Raw genomic sequence first — 15,340 nt, 5'->3', positions numbered from 1 at the left:
TAAAAGTTACTCGAAATATAAAAATTTGCTCGAAATATAAAAATTTGCAAAAAAATACAAAAATTTCCTCAACATTTAAAAATTTGCTCAATGTTTAAAAAATTGCTCAAAATATAAAAAATTTCTCAAAATTCAAAAAATTGCTCAAAATTCAGAAATTTGCTCAATTTGCTCAAAATTTAAAAAATTTCTCAAAATTCAACAATTTGCTAAAAATTTGATTTTTTTTATTTCTGATTTCTGACTTCTGGCTACTGACTTCTGGCTTCTGGCTTCTGGCTTCTGATTTGTCTACAGACGGTCAAAGTTTAAAAATAAGCTCAAAATATAAAAATTTGCTCAATATTTAAAAATTTGCTCAAAATATAAAAGTTACTCGGAATATAAAAATTTGCTCGAAATATAAAAATTTGCAAAAAAATACAAAAATTTGCTCAAAATTTAAAAATTTGCTCAGTGTTTAAAAAATTGCTCAAAATTTAAAAAATTTCTCAAGATTCAAAAAAATTGCTCAAAATTCAAAAATTTGCTCAAATTTTAAAAATTTGCTCAATTTGCCAAAAATTTAAAAAAATCTCAAAATTCAACTATTTGCTAAAAATTTGAAAAATTGCTCAAATTTCAAAAATTTGCTCAAAATTTAAAAATTTGCTCAAAATTTAAAAATTTGTACAAAATTTAAAAATTTGCTCAATACTTAAAAATTTGCTCCAAATATAAAAATTTTCTCAAAATATAAAAAAAAATTGCAAAAAAATTAATTTGCTCAATATTAAAAAAATTGCTCCAAATATAAAAATTTGCTCAAAATATAAAAAAAAATTGCAAAAAAAAAATTTGCTCAATAATAAAAAATTTGCTCAAAACTGAACAATTTGCTCAAAATTAAAAAATTTGCTCAAACAATTTATTTGTTAATATCAAACTAATTGCACTTCTTCAATAAAAAATCAAATCATAATTACATCACAAACATGTAATTTTACACTATTAGATTCACACCTTCAAGTATGTACATTCTAAATGAGATTCTTCCAAACAAAATGTGTGAATTGCACACCCTTCACACACCGATTGCTCAAACCAGTGATAAGACCAGCAATTTCCCCAACTCCCCGAGTTGTGCCCTGTCAACCAAGGTAAACAAACAGAGAGAGAGCAGTGATGTGTCACTTTCTGTCACTCACCCGGAGCCATTCCCCAAATGACTTAGATTCCAAGGCAATTAAAAAGTTGGATCCTCCTGCTGCTGCTGGTGTGACAAGCCTGATAAGCGGAACAACATTGGACTAATTTATTTTTCCTGCTTGTTTCTTCTTACTTCATTGACACTTCTGGGGAACTATTTATCTTTATTTTGCCTCGTTTTAAGCAGTTATCTCCGCCGAAGAAAATTAATTGCTCAGCTAAATGGATGTCAAGTGAGTTGGCTTATTTTCTTCTCTAAACTTGGAGCATAGAGGAAAGTTGAACCGGATAGTGGAAATCGCGAGCAATCAATTGGGATCGACGCACCGGGATTTGCAAGTGGTTTGACAAGATTGGGTTGTTTTCAAAGAAAGCTAACTAATTAGACAGATTGGAACTAATCAGCCGACATCGACAGGTTAAAGAGTTTTCATTTTAGTTATGCAATCGAGACAAGAGAAAATGAATGACCAATGACCAATGACCAATGACCAATGACCAATGACCAATGACCAATGACCAATGACCAATAACCAATGACCAATGACCAATGACCAATGGCCAATGACCAATGACCAATGACCAATGACCAATGACCAATGACCAATGACCAATGACCAATGACCAATGACCAATGACCAATGACCAATGACCAATGACCAATGACCAATGACCAATGACCAATGACCAATGACCAATGACCAATGACCAATGACCAATGACCAATGACCAATGACCAATGACCAATGACCAATGACCAATGACCAATGACCAATGACCAATGACCAATGACCAATGACCAATGACCAATGACCAATGACCAATGACCAATGACCAATGACCAACGACCAATGACTATAAAAAGTTAAAATGTTCTGAAATCAATTAAAAAATAAAATGTTAGACAGCAAAAACTAAAGTTAAGTAACTCAATTCTGATACATGAAGTCTGCATCACGCTTCATGAATCATAAACTATGAAAAATTACGTATCAAACATGTAATCTTAGCTCTATTGCTAATTTAATCCTGTCTACAACCTTTCCCTTCGCCAATAATTCCACAGCATTAATTCCATGTAGGGGGAGAGGGGGTAATATGCACCCCCTAAGGGAAAACTGTGATTTCTCAACCATTACAGCATTACTGTGGAAGAATTTTGTTTGATGTTCTAAAACAACTATTATTCTTCGTCATCCATGTGAAAAAAAGTCTTAAAAAACCTCAAAATTGTTCGAAAATATCAAATTTCTAAAAACATTTTTGATTCATTTCAAACAACCATGCGGGGCAAAATGCACCACAACATGGGGCAAAATGCACCGGGTAAAAGCAGTTTTCACTAGTCACCACTAGATGACACCGCTGTTTTTACTAAGGAGCTTCACAGCGGTGCATTTTGCCCCGACCACGCTTTTTGCAGAAAATTTAATTAAAAATGCATTTTTTGATGTTTTTGGACTCATCTATCTACAGAATAATGAAGATTTTGGCAAAAACTATTTACCTCAACACTTACAATATCAATAAATGCTTTTTATATTGTCCAAAAATCATAATGAAAGTGCAAAGAAAATTAGATGAAAACACAACATTTTAAAGTTTTGCAAATAACTTGAGCTGTTTTTATACTGCGATGCTCAAATTTTTCCAGCATGGTTTAGCAATGTTAAGCTTCCAATTTCTATGATTTTTCCCCGTAAAATTCTTCCAAATACCGAGAAAAGCAGGGGGTGCATTTTGCCCCGGGGGTGCATATTACCCCCTCTCCCCCTAATTGGATCGTCACGCCGCGGCGACCTCTTTGCCAATCCCGATCAACACTCCTGCCGGTAATGATCTGCGTGGTGTTACATGATCCGCGGAACGCTGCAACTACTGTGTTTTGCTGGCGCGCACCCAGCTATTATTACCCTTCCGAAAGTTGTCTGCCCTGGGTTCAGACTCACTCCTTTGCATGATCTACATGCAAATCTTCCCCGAGTTGTTCGCTGCTACCTCAGCGTGTGGTGTGGATTACACTGGTTTACAAATTTCAAAGAGTTGATTCGAACAACTCCTAGATATTGATCGAGTTCATGAAGACTCGTTTGCAGTCTAGTGTTCCCAGATCCAAACCCAGAATTGCATAATTTATGTGTGCGCCTATATCGGGACGCATCGCGCGCTAAAATAAACAGCGATTTGCGTCCCACCGTCCTACTTAGTGGGCAATCTCGTGTGCTGATCCGCGGCGAGAACTAATGTGTTACTTGTAGCGAATCGCGTAGATTGGACTGGACGGCTTGGGTTTTAAGCATAATCCGGCTCCACGCACTCCCTAGACTCGTAGGTCGTAAGACAACTTAACCAATTGAAGTTTTTTTTTTAACGCAGCTTTGCAAAAATATGCTCGTTAGTGTCGAACGTCTGGGGGTTTTATCTCGCGTAGGGGAATTCGACAACTGTGTCAGCAGTGCCAACTTAATCAGGTTTTTGCAGGCTCCGGTAACGCAACTTGTGTCTGATGTGGGAAGCGAACCAAGTCGATCACCCACTCAAAATTGACTTTGAAGACCCCCCAATTCCTACCCGGTGACCACACACAAGTTAGAAGTGTTCAAATTCCCGTGTAATTCACGGAGGTCGTCCCGCGTCACGAATTGGTTCCGTTTGATCTTTTTCCGCTTACAAACGACTTGCACGCGCGTTGTGGAGTAATTCTTCAACTTTGGGGAACGGAACCCCTTTTGGGCTGTTCCGCTGAATTGGGTCTAACCAAGCTGGGCAAAGAAAAACAACAAACAGTTACACTTGAAGGGACAAAGCGTTTGAAATGTACACAAGGTTTCTTTTGTGGAACACGGAAAAAATAATAAAGATTTTTTGCAAAATAATTATGCCTTGATTTTAAAATTACCAACAGGCTAATAAAGATTATGATGATGATGAAAATGATTTTTTGTTGAGATTTATAAATTCAATTCAATTTATTTAACAATTTGTCAATAAATTTTTTTTTGCACGACAACTGTATTTTAAATAAATGCATTTCAGAGCTCTTTTGTTGTCTAACTTTTAAACCAGAACATAGTATTTATTTATTTTTATATTTTTGGTTTAATTTAACAAAACAGGAGGACATTAATTTTGAAATATTGTAAGAAGTATTGTTTTTAATGTTCCACTTGTTTTTTGAATTTTCAATACTAAAACTTTATTTTTTAAGGCACATTTGTCCCACGACATATTTTCACAGTTTCGAGTTATTCAGACTTAATTATCCCGTTACCATAAAGTTTCGGAATAAAAATAGACCAAATTTGTTCTTTGTTCTAAAGACAAAAATCCTTTCGCCAAAGTTCATTTCCCCGGCTTTAAAAATCATGAAAAAGATTTGACATGATTTTACGCTTAAAAAATACAAATTTGATTTATAAATAAATATTTATGCAAATTGTTTGAACTGCTTTACTCTAAATAAATGCAAACACTCTAGAAACCTTTTTTTGTAAAAGAACCAGTTTATTAAAACTGGCCAATAATTCACAGAACTCAATAAAATTTCACCTTACAAAATGTACAAACTGTCATATTTGAAAACCATGAGAATGCTAAAATTCATTTTTTTCAAAGGAATCTTTCATGTCCAATGGAATGCAAAATCACTTAAAACTAAATAAATAAAATAAAACACCTCTTTAAAGATTTCAAAAACTGCCCATATTTATTTCAATAATGGACTAACTCAAACAAAAATATTTTTCAAAAGCAACTGGTCCTGTTCTTAAACATAAAAACTGTTGAACTAATATAAAACTAACAGATTTTATTTCTGAAAATTATATTTATTTTCAAAAAAGCGTTCAACAGAATGCAAAAACTAATACATTTTTTCATGACCCTTTTTAAAAATATTTAAAAAAAATCACAAAAATGAATAAAATTATCTTTCAAATATTCGAAAGAATTGCTTTTCATTGAAAGAATGTAACATCTTTCGATTAAAACAGATTTTTTTTAAACTTTACTGATTTATTAAAAAAACGATTTTTGTCGATTGTTTTTCAATGCCGCGAAATCACCTTCAGCAAAACGTCCAATTCGGTGTAACGATTTTCAAAAAAAAATATTTAAAGAAGAATTGAAACTTTGAAAAAAATAATATGATGAAATTGTAATTGAAAACATTTTAATTATTAGAGTTTTTATTTTACTTGTAATCGGTGAAAAGATTAATTATTAATTTAAAAAATAATCTAAAAATGAAATCATGAAAAGAATGAAGATGAAAATACCTTTTTAAAATTTAAAATATTTTGAATAGATGGTTTGATTTGAATTGTGTTATTTTTTTAATTCACATTTTATTGGATTAAAAGTCACGTTTGTGACCAACATTCTTTATTATAAAGGTTAAAATCAGTGTAAGGGTCATTCTAATTTTTTTTTTGCTGATGCGAAATTTGTTGTAACTTTAAAAAAAAACAAAAACAACTTAAAATCATGAAAACACAAAATAAATAAATTATAATGATAAGAAGCTTAGTGATTTTTCACGCTCAAAAATTGCAAATTTCACGGGGACCCTAATCTCAAAACACCAAATTTCACGGAAATTTCGCGGATCGTGAATTTTTTAAAAATAACCCTAAAAATGTGATGTAAAAATTGCAGAAAGTACTTTTTATTCTTAATTATAATATTATTTTCCAATAAGGTAATAAAAATTCTTAACTAAATTTTAACGTGACACAAAAAAAAACTTTTTTTAATTTTAAAAAAATCCATTGATTCATAACTGGGATGGGCTCTATAAATATTTTTAAACGAAATGTGGGACATGCGTATTCTCTGTTATTGAAAAGCTTTTTTAAATATTCGACTAATGTAGTTTAAAAGTTTGCGCTAATCTGCTTTTATTTTATCTAAAACTAAAATAAAAATCCAAAAAACAAAAATTATTTAATCTATAACGAAATCTTCAAATTGATATTCAAAATCAAAACAGCGCAAACAAAAAAAAAGATTTTTTTTTGTATCCAAGGAAACTAATCATATCATGCAAATTAAACAGGACTCAGCAAAAATCTGACATTTTTTTTTAAAGATCAAAAATACTATTAATTTAATCTTTTAGAAGATTTCTAAAAATAAATCAATTCAATTTAAAAAAAAACTGCGCGATCTTTTAAAAACTAATTACAAAATACTTGTTTAGTCAATTTTAACAAGTTTTGGTTTTAAAAGCATTTGTAAAAAAAATAACTTTTTGGTATTAGAATAACTGCAATCAAATGATTGTTGATATCATCCTTGTGAAAACTTGATGATTACGAGAATATTGTTGATACTTTGACTGATTTTTGTTAGCATTATTTAAGTATTCGTAGTATTCACTTCTCAGTAAAAGTTGTAACAATTTTATGTTAATGTATATTTTGCTAATAATGCTTCAATAAATTTTTCAATTGAAAACTAATAAAATTTACTTAAAAAGTCTTCGTTGATGAAATATTTATTATGTTGTTATTTCTAAGCAATGATTTGAGAAATTGATAAATTTCACGGGATTTCACGGAAATCTTCAAATTTCACGAATTTCACGCTGTCCGCGAAATCGTGAAAATTCACTAACCCTAATGATAAGTTAAAAAAAATAATAACCTATCAATAGAATTCAGCATAATAAATCCGAAATAAAGAAGAAAATTAAAAGTTTTTAAACAATGACAATTTTAAAATTTAAAATGGTTCATTCAAGTATCAACCGATTTACTAACTTATTATTTGTGAAAAAAGTGATAATTTTGATTGTTTTTATATTTGATCATTTTGATACATTTTTAACGAAAACATAAAACTGATCTTCCTTACATAATTTGATGAAAATATATTTCAACGAGTTTTTTTTAAATTAAAAAAGTTATAGAAATTTAATCACAAGCCACGGTTTCAACATTTGAATGGAAAAATATTTTTAAATGTATTCTATATCTATCCAATTGTTTTGCAATCATATTAATTCAAAATATCTAAGTATTGAAGAAAAAAAAGATTTTGCGGTGCTGTACATTGGAATTTTATTAAAATTCTAAATATTTTTGAGCTAGCCAAAACATGCTAAATATGATTATCAATGTAAAAAATGTTTACAGTTGATTAGATTTTTATTTTCATTGAATTTTTAAAATTTTGAAAAATATTTTAAATGGCAACTTTTCTGTGAATATTTTCTAGAAATCATAAGTTCAAAATTTTAAGTTTGTTGTTTTAATTTTTTTCAATATTTTTTTAAATTATTTTTTCCGTGTCCCCAAAAAAGAGGTGACTTGCTAGAATTGGTTTTCAAGCGATCCACACTTTTTGCGAAACGAAGAAAGAAGTTGATTGTTTCGTCTCACGGAGAACAGACAGTTTGTTTTGTTTCTTTCGAAAGGTCTGAACGAATTAGATTTGGAGTCGTGCCAATCAGGGAACCACACGATTAAGGTGTCTTTTGCGCGTGTGGTTCGTTAGCTTAAGCGAATGGTCCATGACATTTTCGTATGGTCAACAATTAGATTCACTGTTATGAAATGGTGGGAAAATTAGAGCAAGGTTGCTCAAAAATATTCAAGTCACAAGCACTCCGAGTTATTCCCACCACGTGACAGCAATCACATTTTCCTGTCACATTACAGATTTCTGCAACTTCTCACCCCACATTATCCCTCCTTTTTATTGGAACCAGCAGCAGCTGCGTGTCTATGTCGTTCTAAGCTATCGATTTTCCTCATAATTGGCAAATCAACAGCCATGATTCGTGTGTGTGCTGCCAATTGCCACCGCACGAACCGACGTGAAACGTTCCGCAAATTGACATGAAAGATTCAGTTCAGAGTTTTCCCTGGGTTGGGGGGGTCGAACGAAAAAGTCACACGACAGCTGACGAGAGCGACTTCTAATGGTTATTAGCCGTATAAGGGCCCTATAAAGTGACCATTGGACGGGGTAGGGTCAGCTATTTTGGCCGTATTGACTTTTAAATTGAAAATAGACTTCAACATTTGAAATTATAAAGAAAAATAACTAGGTCGAAAATAGGTCCAACTAGGTCGAAAGTAGGTCGAAAATAGGTACACCAACGCCAAATGAGCGGCAATAAAAGTCAATCGTCCCCGCCGGATCTGTTCCGAAAACTGGTCCACCGTTGGACACCGCGCCAGGTCGTTCTGATTGATGTTTGTATATATCGGGACAGGTAGATCGGGGCCCCCTCGGTAATGGTGGCAAGAAGTGCCCCGTCAACAGCTGGCGTTGATTGCCGCCTGTTTAGTTGCGGTTTTGCGCAAAGATTGAAAGTACGCGCGCCCGTTGATTGGATTAACTTAACTTCTATTGCGCGCGCTGAACTGTGCCAGTTGTTGGGCTTTTATGGCGTTTAACGTGGTGGATTCTGGCCCCTGGAGGAGGTTGGGAAAATTCCGCACTAGTGCAATTTGGAACCATAAACTTTAATGAAGTGTATCTGTAGATTGTTTCTGAGGAGGGCTGAGGCAGTGGTCTTCAACTTTTTTATGAGATATTCCTGGATTACCTGTTGGTTCAAAATTTTAATTTATAAGATTTTTTTTCAAGTATTGCTTGAAGACCACTGACCTCACCCCAGGGAATATTCCAACCTGTGAGAAAACAACTGGTTACGTTTAAAGCGAGTTTGTAAAATCTGTTTTACAGCTAATTAAATTACAAAGTTTAACCTGTTGTCGGCGATGCAAAGCTGCTAGCGAAGACGATTTACGGTGCCGATAAGATATGATTCGAATAAAAGTTAATTCACACAACATTGTGAAAGTTGGGTCCCATGAAACTTGATCAAAAAATTTCAACTGACAGTGACTAATAATCGTTACGGAGCAGATTTACTGCAAAAACGACCTTTTTGTTTTGCGACATGGTCCATCGTAATATCTCCGGTCGAAAAAGGGGTGTAATTTGAAACGTGACGACAATTTCAAGCTTTTATTGGCAGACCCTCATCTGAAGACCTTTCCCCTTAATGGAAAATGTTCCGGATGATGAGAAAATATATCGCAGTTCCGGTCCACGAACTGTGAAAACTGAACATCGCGTACGGAAAAGTTTCAACAATGGAAGTCTCACATTAGTGAGTGTGTCTCGTATCGTCGAGAGCAAATTGCTAATGTTTCACCTCTCCCAGCTGAATCATTCCCGAAAAAGACCACGAGAAAATTGCATTCCTCCTCGGAAACCTTGCCGAAAAAGCTCACCACGGTAACGGTAATTGCTTTTGCGCTGATTCAACCCTATAATGCTTGAACAAAGCTCAACTTCTTCAGCTCTCGGGGTATTGTTTGAGCTCTCCGGACCGAAATGAGAAGAACCAAAAAACACCAAGTCATGGAGCCGAGCTCTTGATGGGAAGTGAGCTGCATAAATATGATTGGATGGTCATTTGGGCGCGGCAAGCATAAGTCTCTACCGCGAAATCTCACCCCACACTGAGGGGATCAGCTGAAAAGTGCTACTTTGCGTCAAGTACCGTTTGGTGAATTTTTGGGTTTTTTTGCCTTTGGTTATTTTTCTTCGTTGGCTAATGTGAGCTAGTATTTTATTTTGATCATTTTGAAAAGCACAAGGTGAAATCATCATTTTTTTTGTTCACTTCTCATTTCTAATTTCTCATTTCTCATTTCTCATTTCTCATTTCTCATTTTTGTCATTTTTGTCATTTTTGTCATTTTTGTCATTTTTGTCATTTTTGTCATTTTTGTCATTTTTGTCATTTTTGTCATTTTTGTCATTTTTGTCATTTTTGTCATTTTTGTCATTTTTGTCATTTTTGTCATTTTTGTCATTTTTGTCATTTTTGTCATTTTTGTCATTTTTGTCATTTTTGTCATTTTTGTCATTTTTGTCATTTTTGTCATTTTTGTCATTTTTGTCATTTTTGTCTTTTTTGTCTTTTTTGTCTTTTTTGTCATTTTTGTCATTTTTGTCATTTTTGTCATTTTTGTCATTTTTGTCATTTTTGTCATTTTTGTCATTTTTGTCATTTTTGTCATTTTTGTCATTTTTGTCATTTTTGTCATTTTTGTCATTTTTGTCATTTTTGTCATTTTTGTCATTTTTGTCATTTTTGTCATTTTTGTCATTTTTTTCATTTTTGTCATTTTTGTCATTTTTTGTCATTTTTGTCATTTTTGTCATTTTTGTCATTTTTGTCATTTTTGTCATTTTTGTCATTTTTGTCATTTTTGTCATTTTTGTCATTTTTGTTATTTTTGTCATTTTTGTCATTTTTGTCATTTTTGTCATTTTTGTCATTTTTGTCATTTTTGTCATTTTTGTCATTTTTGTCATTTTTGTCATTTTTGTCATTTTTGTCATTTTTGTCATTTTTGTCATTTTTGTCATTTTTGTCATTTTTGTCATTTTTGTGATTTTTGTCTTTTTTGTCTTTTTTGTGAATTTTGTCTTTTTTGTCTTTTTGTCTTTTTTGTCATTTTTGTCATTTTTGTCATTTTTGTCATTTTTGTCATTTTTGTCATTTTTGTCATTTTTGTCATTTTTGTCATTTTTGTCATTTTTGTCATTTTTGTCATTTTTGTCATTTTTGTCATTTTTGTCATTTTTGTCATTTTTGTCATTTTTGTCATTTTTGTCATTTTTGTCATTTTTGTCTTTTTGTCTTTTTTGTCATTTTTGTCATTTTTGTCATTTTTGTCATTTTTGTCATTTTTGTCATTTTTGTCATTTTTGTCATTTTTGTTATTTTTGTCATTTTTTGTCATTTTTGTCATTTTTGTCATTTTTTGTCATTTTTGTCATTTTTGTCATTTTTGTCATTTTTGTCATTTTTTGTCATTTTTGTCATTTTTGTCATTTTTGTCATTTCTGTCATTTTTGTCATTTTTGTCATTTTTGTCATTTTTGTCATTTTTGTCATTTTTGTCATTTTTGTCATTTTTGTCATTTTTGTCATTTTGATCACTTTGAAAATTTTGATCATTTTGATCATTTTGATCATTTTGATCATTTTGATCATTTTGATCATTTTGATCATTTTGATCATTTTGATCATTTTGATCATTTTGATCATTTTGATCATTTTGATCATTTTGATCATTTTGATCATTTTGATCATTTTGATAATTTGATCATTTTGATAATTTGATCATTTTGATCATTTTGATCATTTTGATCATTTTGATCATTTTAATCATTCGTTATTTTGGTAATTTTTTGCTTGTTTTTATAATTTTATATTTTTTGAGTATATTTTTCGTGTTTTTGAATTCAACTTTATTTTCCAACATTTTTATTCAGTCCATAAATTCAACCCTGTCCGTTAACCACAAAAACAAACTTCTCTCCATTCATCTCTCCCCGACTTGGCGCCAGGTCGTTCAAAACGATAACGATCATGTTCACACCATGTTGCTTAGCGAAATAGTTTGCTCTCTGCTAGATACCGCGCAGAGATCTTAAAGTTATGATGATGATGATGATGATGGATCTCGCTAGTCGTGAATTACTTTTGCTACAATTTCGTTTCCAGTCGGGTTTCCGGGGTCATCACGTTTTCAGCAGCACCTTTGCCGTTCAGTTTGACCTGGGAACGGCAGTAAACCGTTTACTTTTATTACGCAAACTTTGCGATTCTAATTCGAGGTGCCCCAAATCACGTCTAATCCACTGTTGACAAATCGTAATGCTTCCCACCTCGGTGGGGGTCCGTGCACCATTTAATTAGAATTACAAATCGCTCGAGGTGTGTTGCATTTTTTAATTCGTAACGATAATTAGTTCACCGATATCGGGGCTCTATTTCTCATGGAGCACAACCTTAATCGGCTTCACGAAAAACCCATTAACCTGGCCCGGCATGGACCCACGACGACGACGACGTTCCGGGTTGGCGGAAATTAATGCACCGCTGGGGCTGCACCTAGAAGGTGCTTTGATGTGGCATAAGCTTCAGGGGGGAGACTTTTTTTGCAGGGGAGTTTCATGATGGTTATTAGCCCACGCGAATCACGCGGTCGATCGCTTTTGAAAGTGGGATTTAGATGAATGGATCAGCGTGATGATCTAAATGAGGGGTTTGCTGAGCGGTTGGAGAAGTGAAAGTTGTGTAGATTCGACTTTAGAACCTAATTTCAAATATTTGATTTATTTACTAGCGTATAAAATAATCATTTCATAAGGATATTTTACCGGAGATTTGGATTGTCGCTGGAATTCTTTGAGTAAGTCTTTCACGTATTTGACCTCTAGTTCTTCAGGGATTCTTAAGGCAAAAGGATTAACTGAATGTAGCATATCTGAAATTAACAACTAATTAGATTTTTTCAAGTTCAAGTTTCGTTCAAGTTTACCTTTCAATTCCTGCTCCGATCTAAAGTGATACGGTCCATGGGAAACTTCCATTCGAAAATCCGTGAATCCTGCCACCTTCAAGTGTTCTCCAAGAACTTGTCTCCAATCTTCAACGTCGACGTAAGGTGCAGTGAAATCGTTCCAATCTGTCATAAATGGCGACCATCGTGGATCCTTGGCCAACTCTTGATACACCAACTTCAGAGCATCATTCCGCACAAAAGTACAAAACAGCTGCCCTTCTTTAGCCAACAGCTGATAAATATTGACGAAAGCTTGTCGCTGATTTCGGACCCAGTTCAAGCACACGAATGAGGTAATCAAATTAAAGGGTCCACTTTTTAACAATTCAGACAAATCGATCGCTGTTATGTCAAACTTTGTAAACTTCACATTTGGCATTGAGCCAAACTTTTTCGCAGCAATGTCCACCATATCTTGGAAGATGTCTACCCCAAGAACTTCACACCTGTTATCCAGCTTCTTCAGCAAAACATTCACCAAAAAATCACCATCGCCACAACCAATATCCAGTAGCTTGATTTTCACGAATTTATCCCAATTTACCAAATAATCAAACTGCTGCAATATCTCTGCGTTCACCTCGAACTGGATCGTGTGTGATTTTGCGTACAAGTCCGCGTTATTCATGGCACAATCGGTTATCCTCAACTGCAACGATGCTGTGATATACCCGAACTGAGACTGGCACGATGCCAGCGACTAACGGGTCCATTTAAGGATAATGGTTCAGGTTCACTAGGGCATTAATTACTGGAAAATAGCAGTTTGAGTTGGAATTTTCTGCTTCTACGGAGGGCAATTTCTTTAATTAGTATCTCTCAAGGTAGTACTTTAAAGGACGACAAAGCCACCGTGAACAACGCCGCAAAATATATATATATATTTTTTTTTATTTTTGTTAAAAACATAAAAAAATCATTTTTTTCTGGGTTTTTGAACGTTACATTTCAAAAACGTAGAATTAATTGTCAAGCTTGAAATTTTTTTTCGGAAAATTATTTAAAATCGATCAAAAATATTCATTGTTTACTATTTTGTCATACGAAACTCTAATTTACATTGTAACTTTTGATATAATTCATGAAATTTTATATCAAAAAGTTTAAAATGGCTTAACTTTGCATAGTGGTCTACAGACTACTATGCAAAGTTGCAATTTGCAAAATAAAGGATTTTCCGAAAAATTGTGCAGTTTCGGAGCTTTGGTATCACCAGAAAAGTTGTTGCAAATAAGAAAGGGGCAACTTTTAGTTTGTTTGAAAATTAGGGTGGGTCAGGATTAGAATGTTTAAAAAATCTTACTTTTCCGAAATATTTTTTGGATTTTTGTTTGTCTTCTAAATTTTTTTGGGCTTGCATCTTTCTAGAAGACATCAAAATTTTATCTCGCAATTTGAAGACTCTCATGCCATATTCTGGGTACATGTCATATAAATTTTTTGATAATCGGTCTTCGTCATGCACACGGGACCGGTTTTAAGAGTCTTCGCCAAAATTTTGAGCAAATTTGGTCAAAACAGTGTTGAGATATCGTGACACCTGTTTTTTAAACTGCAAACTTCAAATAGCTTTATCTCGGTAATGATACAATCAGATATTTCAAATTATTATGCTAAAACATGATTATTTTATTGCTCTGAATAAAGATTTAAAACATGTTCATATCAATCCTCTTAACAATTTTAACAAAGAAAAAAAATAAGCAATCACTACTACATTTAGTTTTAAGTTTTTTCAACTGTCCAATTTTGTTTACTCACTTTTATTATCAAATACGAGTTCTGTGACATCATTTTAGTCAAATTAAAAAAAATAAATTTTTGGAATATCTATTCAACTTTTTATAAAATTTTAGTGCAACTACACAGTAAAAAATATCATGCTAATATTACATCTGGGAAGGGGTACATCTTTTATGTCAGAAAAATGTGTAATTAAACCACTTTTCTGGTGTAATGTCACGTTTTCAGTCTAAATTGTGGTAAAATTACAACCTAGAAGAGGTAATTTCTAACCTTCCTAATTAACACTTTTTTTTCTGTGTGTCTGAAGTAAATCTCTTACTGGAACCAATCAAATTGGCTCTTTTTCGTCACCAATATCTTCCAAACCTGGAAAAAAAACAAACAATCATCACTTTAATTTTTGCATTAAAAAAAAATTAAAAAGAAAATTATTTTTCCAAAGGTTTGAAAACATTAAAGAAAAATACATTTTGTTTATAAAATTTTATAGAATATAATGTTTTGGAACAACATTATAAACTAAAACTTATGACCTTGAACATTTTGGTTCAAAATTTCCATCACGCTTTTTAAAGCCATCATTAGTTACCTTTAAGCACTTGAACGAATTAACATTTAACAAACTGAATCCAATAGATTAACTCAATTGAAGAGTAAAATAAAAAATGAAAATGTCAATTGAAATACTTTTACTGGTGTAGAATATTGCCTTAAGCCATCACTGTTTGTTTTTTTATTTACCAAGTGACGTAAACACCCCAGAATTGAAGTCCTTTAGAGGTGTTAGTATAAACTTTTCAGTATTATTTGCAAAAGTTGCCTGAAAATTTGCAATTATGACTTTTCCAGTACAGTTGTAACTAGCGAACGTCATTCTCTAATTAACTACACTAAGCTTGCATTTGACGTAAGCGCCTTTGGATTGTATTTTGTGGTTTTGGTGAATTTTGATTATTCAGACTTTAAAATGTTTTTTTTATTTTAATTGTTGATTTTGATTTTTTAAGCAATGTTCATTT

The 15,340-nt window shown here is 32.6% G+C and overlaps 2 protein-coding genes across 2 annotated transcripts in view; one reads left to right on the top strand and one right to left on the bottom strand.

Annotated features, from left to right (window-relative positions):
• Positions 1 to 15,340, top strand: part of LOC120414045 (frizzled) — a 185,710-nt gene that overhangs the window by 33,434 nt on the left and 136,936 nt on the right. The window lies entirely within an intron of this gene.
• Positions 11,678 to 13,243, bottom strand: LOC120414046 (juvenile hormone acid O-methyltransferase-like). The gene is made up of 2 exons (XM_039575067.2): positions 12,552 to 13,243; positions 11,678 to 12,497 (listed from the first exon to the last, which is right to left on the bottom strand). The coding sequence occupies exons 1-2, from the start codon at positions 13,201 to 13,203 to the stop codon at positions 12,346 to 12,348; spliced, it is 804 nt and encodes a 267-aa protein (XP_039431001.1). The 5' UTR covers positions 13,204 to 13,243; the 3' UTR covers positions 11,678 to 12,345.

Source organism: Culex pipiens, chromosome 2 (assembly GCF_016801865.2).
Source record: "Culex pipiens pallens isolate TS chromosome 2, TS_CPP_V2, whole genome shotgun sequence".
Taxonomy (NCBI): domain Eukaryota; kingdom Metazoa; phylum Arthropoda; class Insecta; order Diptera; family Culicidae; genus Culex; species Culex pipiens.
The sequence above is the reverse complement of the archived record's forward strand: the minus strand, read 5'-3'. Positions and strand labels throughout refer to the sequence as shown.

What these genes read in the sequence shown, in the direction of transcription:
- LOC120414046 (XM_039575067.2), bottom strand. Translation starts at nt 13,203, where the DNA reads ATGAATAACGCGGACTTGTACGCAAAATCACACACGATCCAGTTCGAG. An exon ending in ATCGGAGCAGGAATTGAAAG is followed by an intron (nt 12,498 to 12,551) that starts GTAAACTTGAAC and finishes TGTTAATTTCAG; the next exon opens with ATATGCTACATTCAGTTAAT.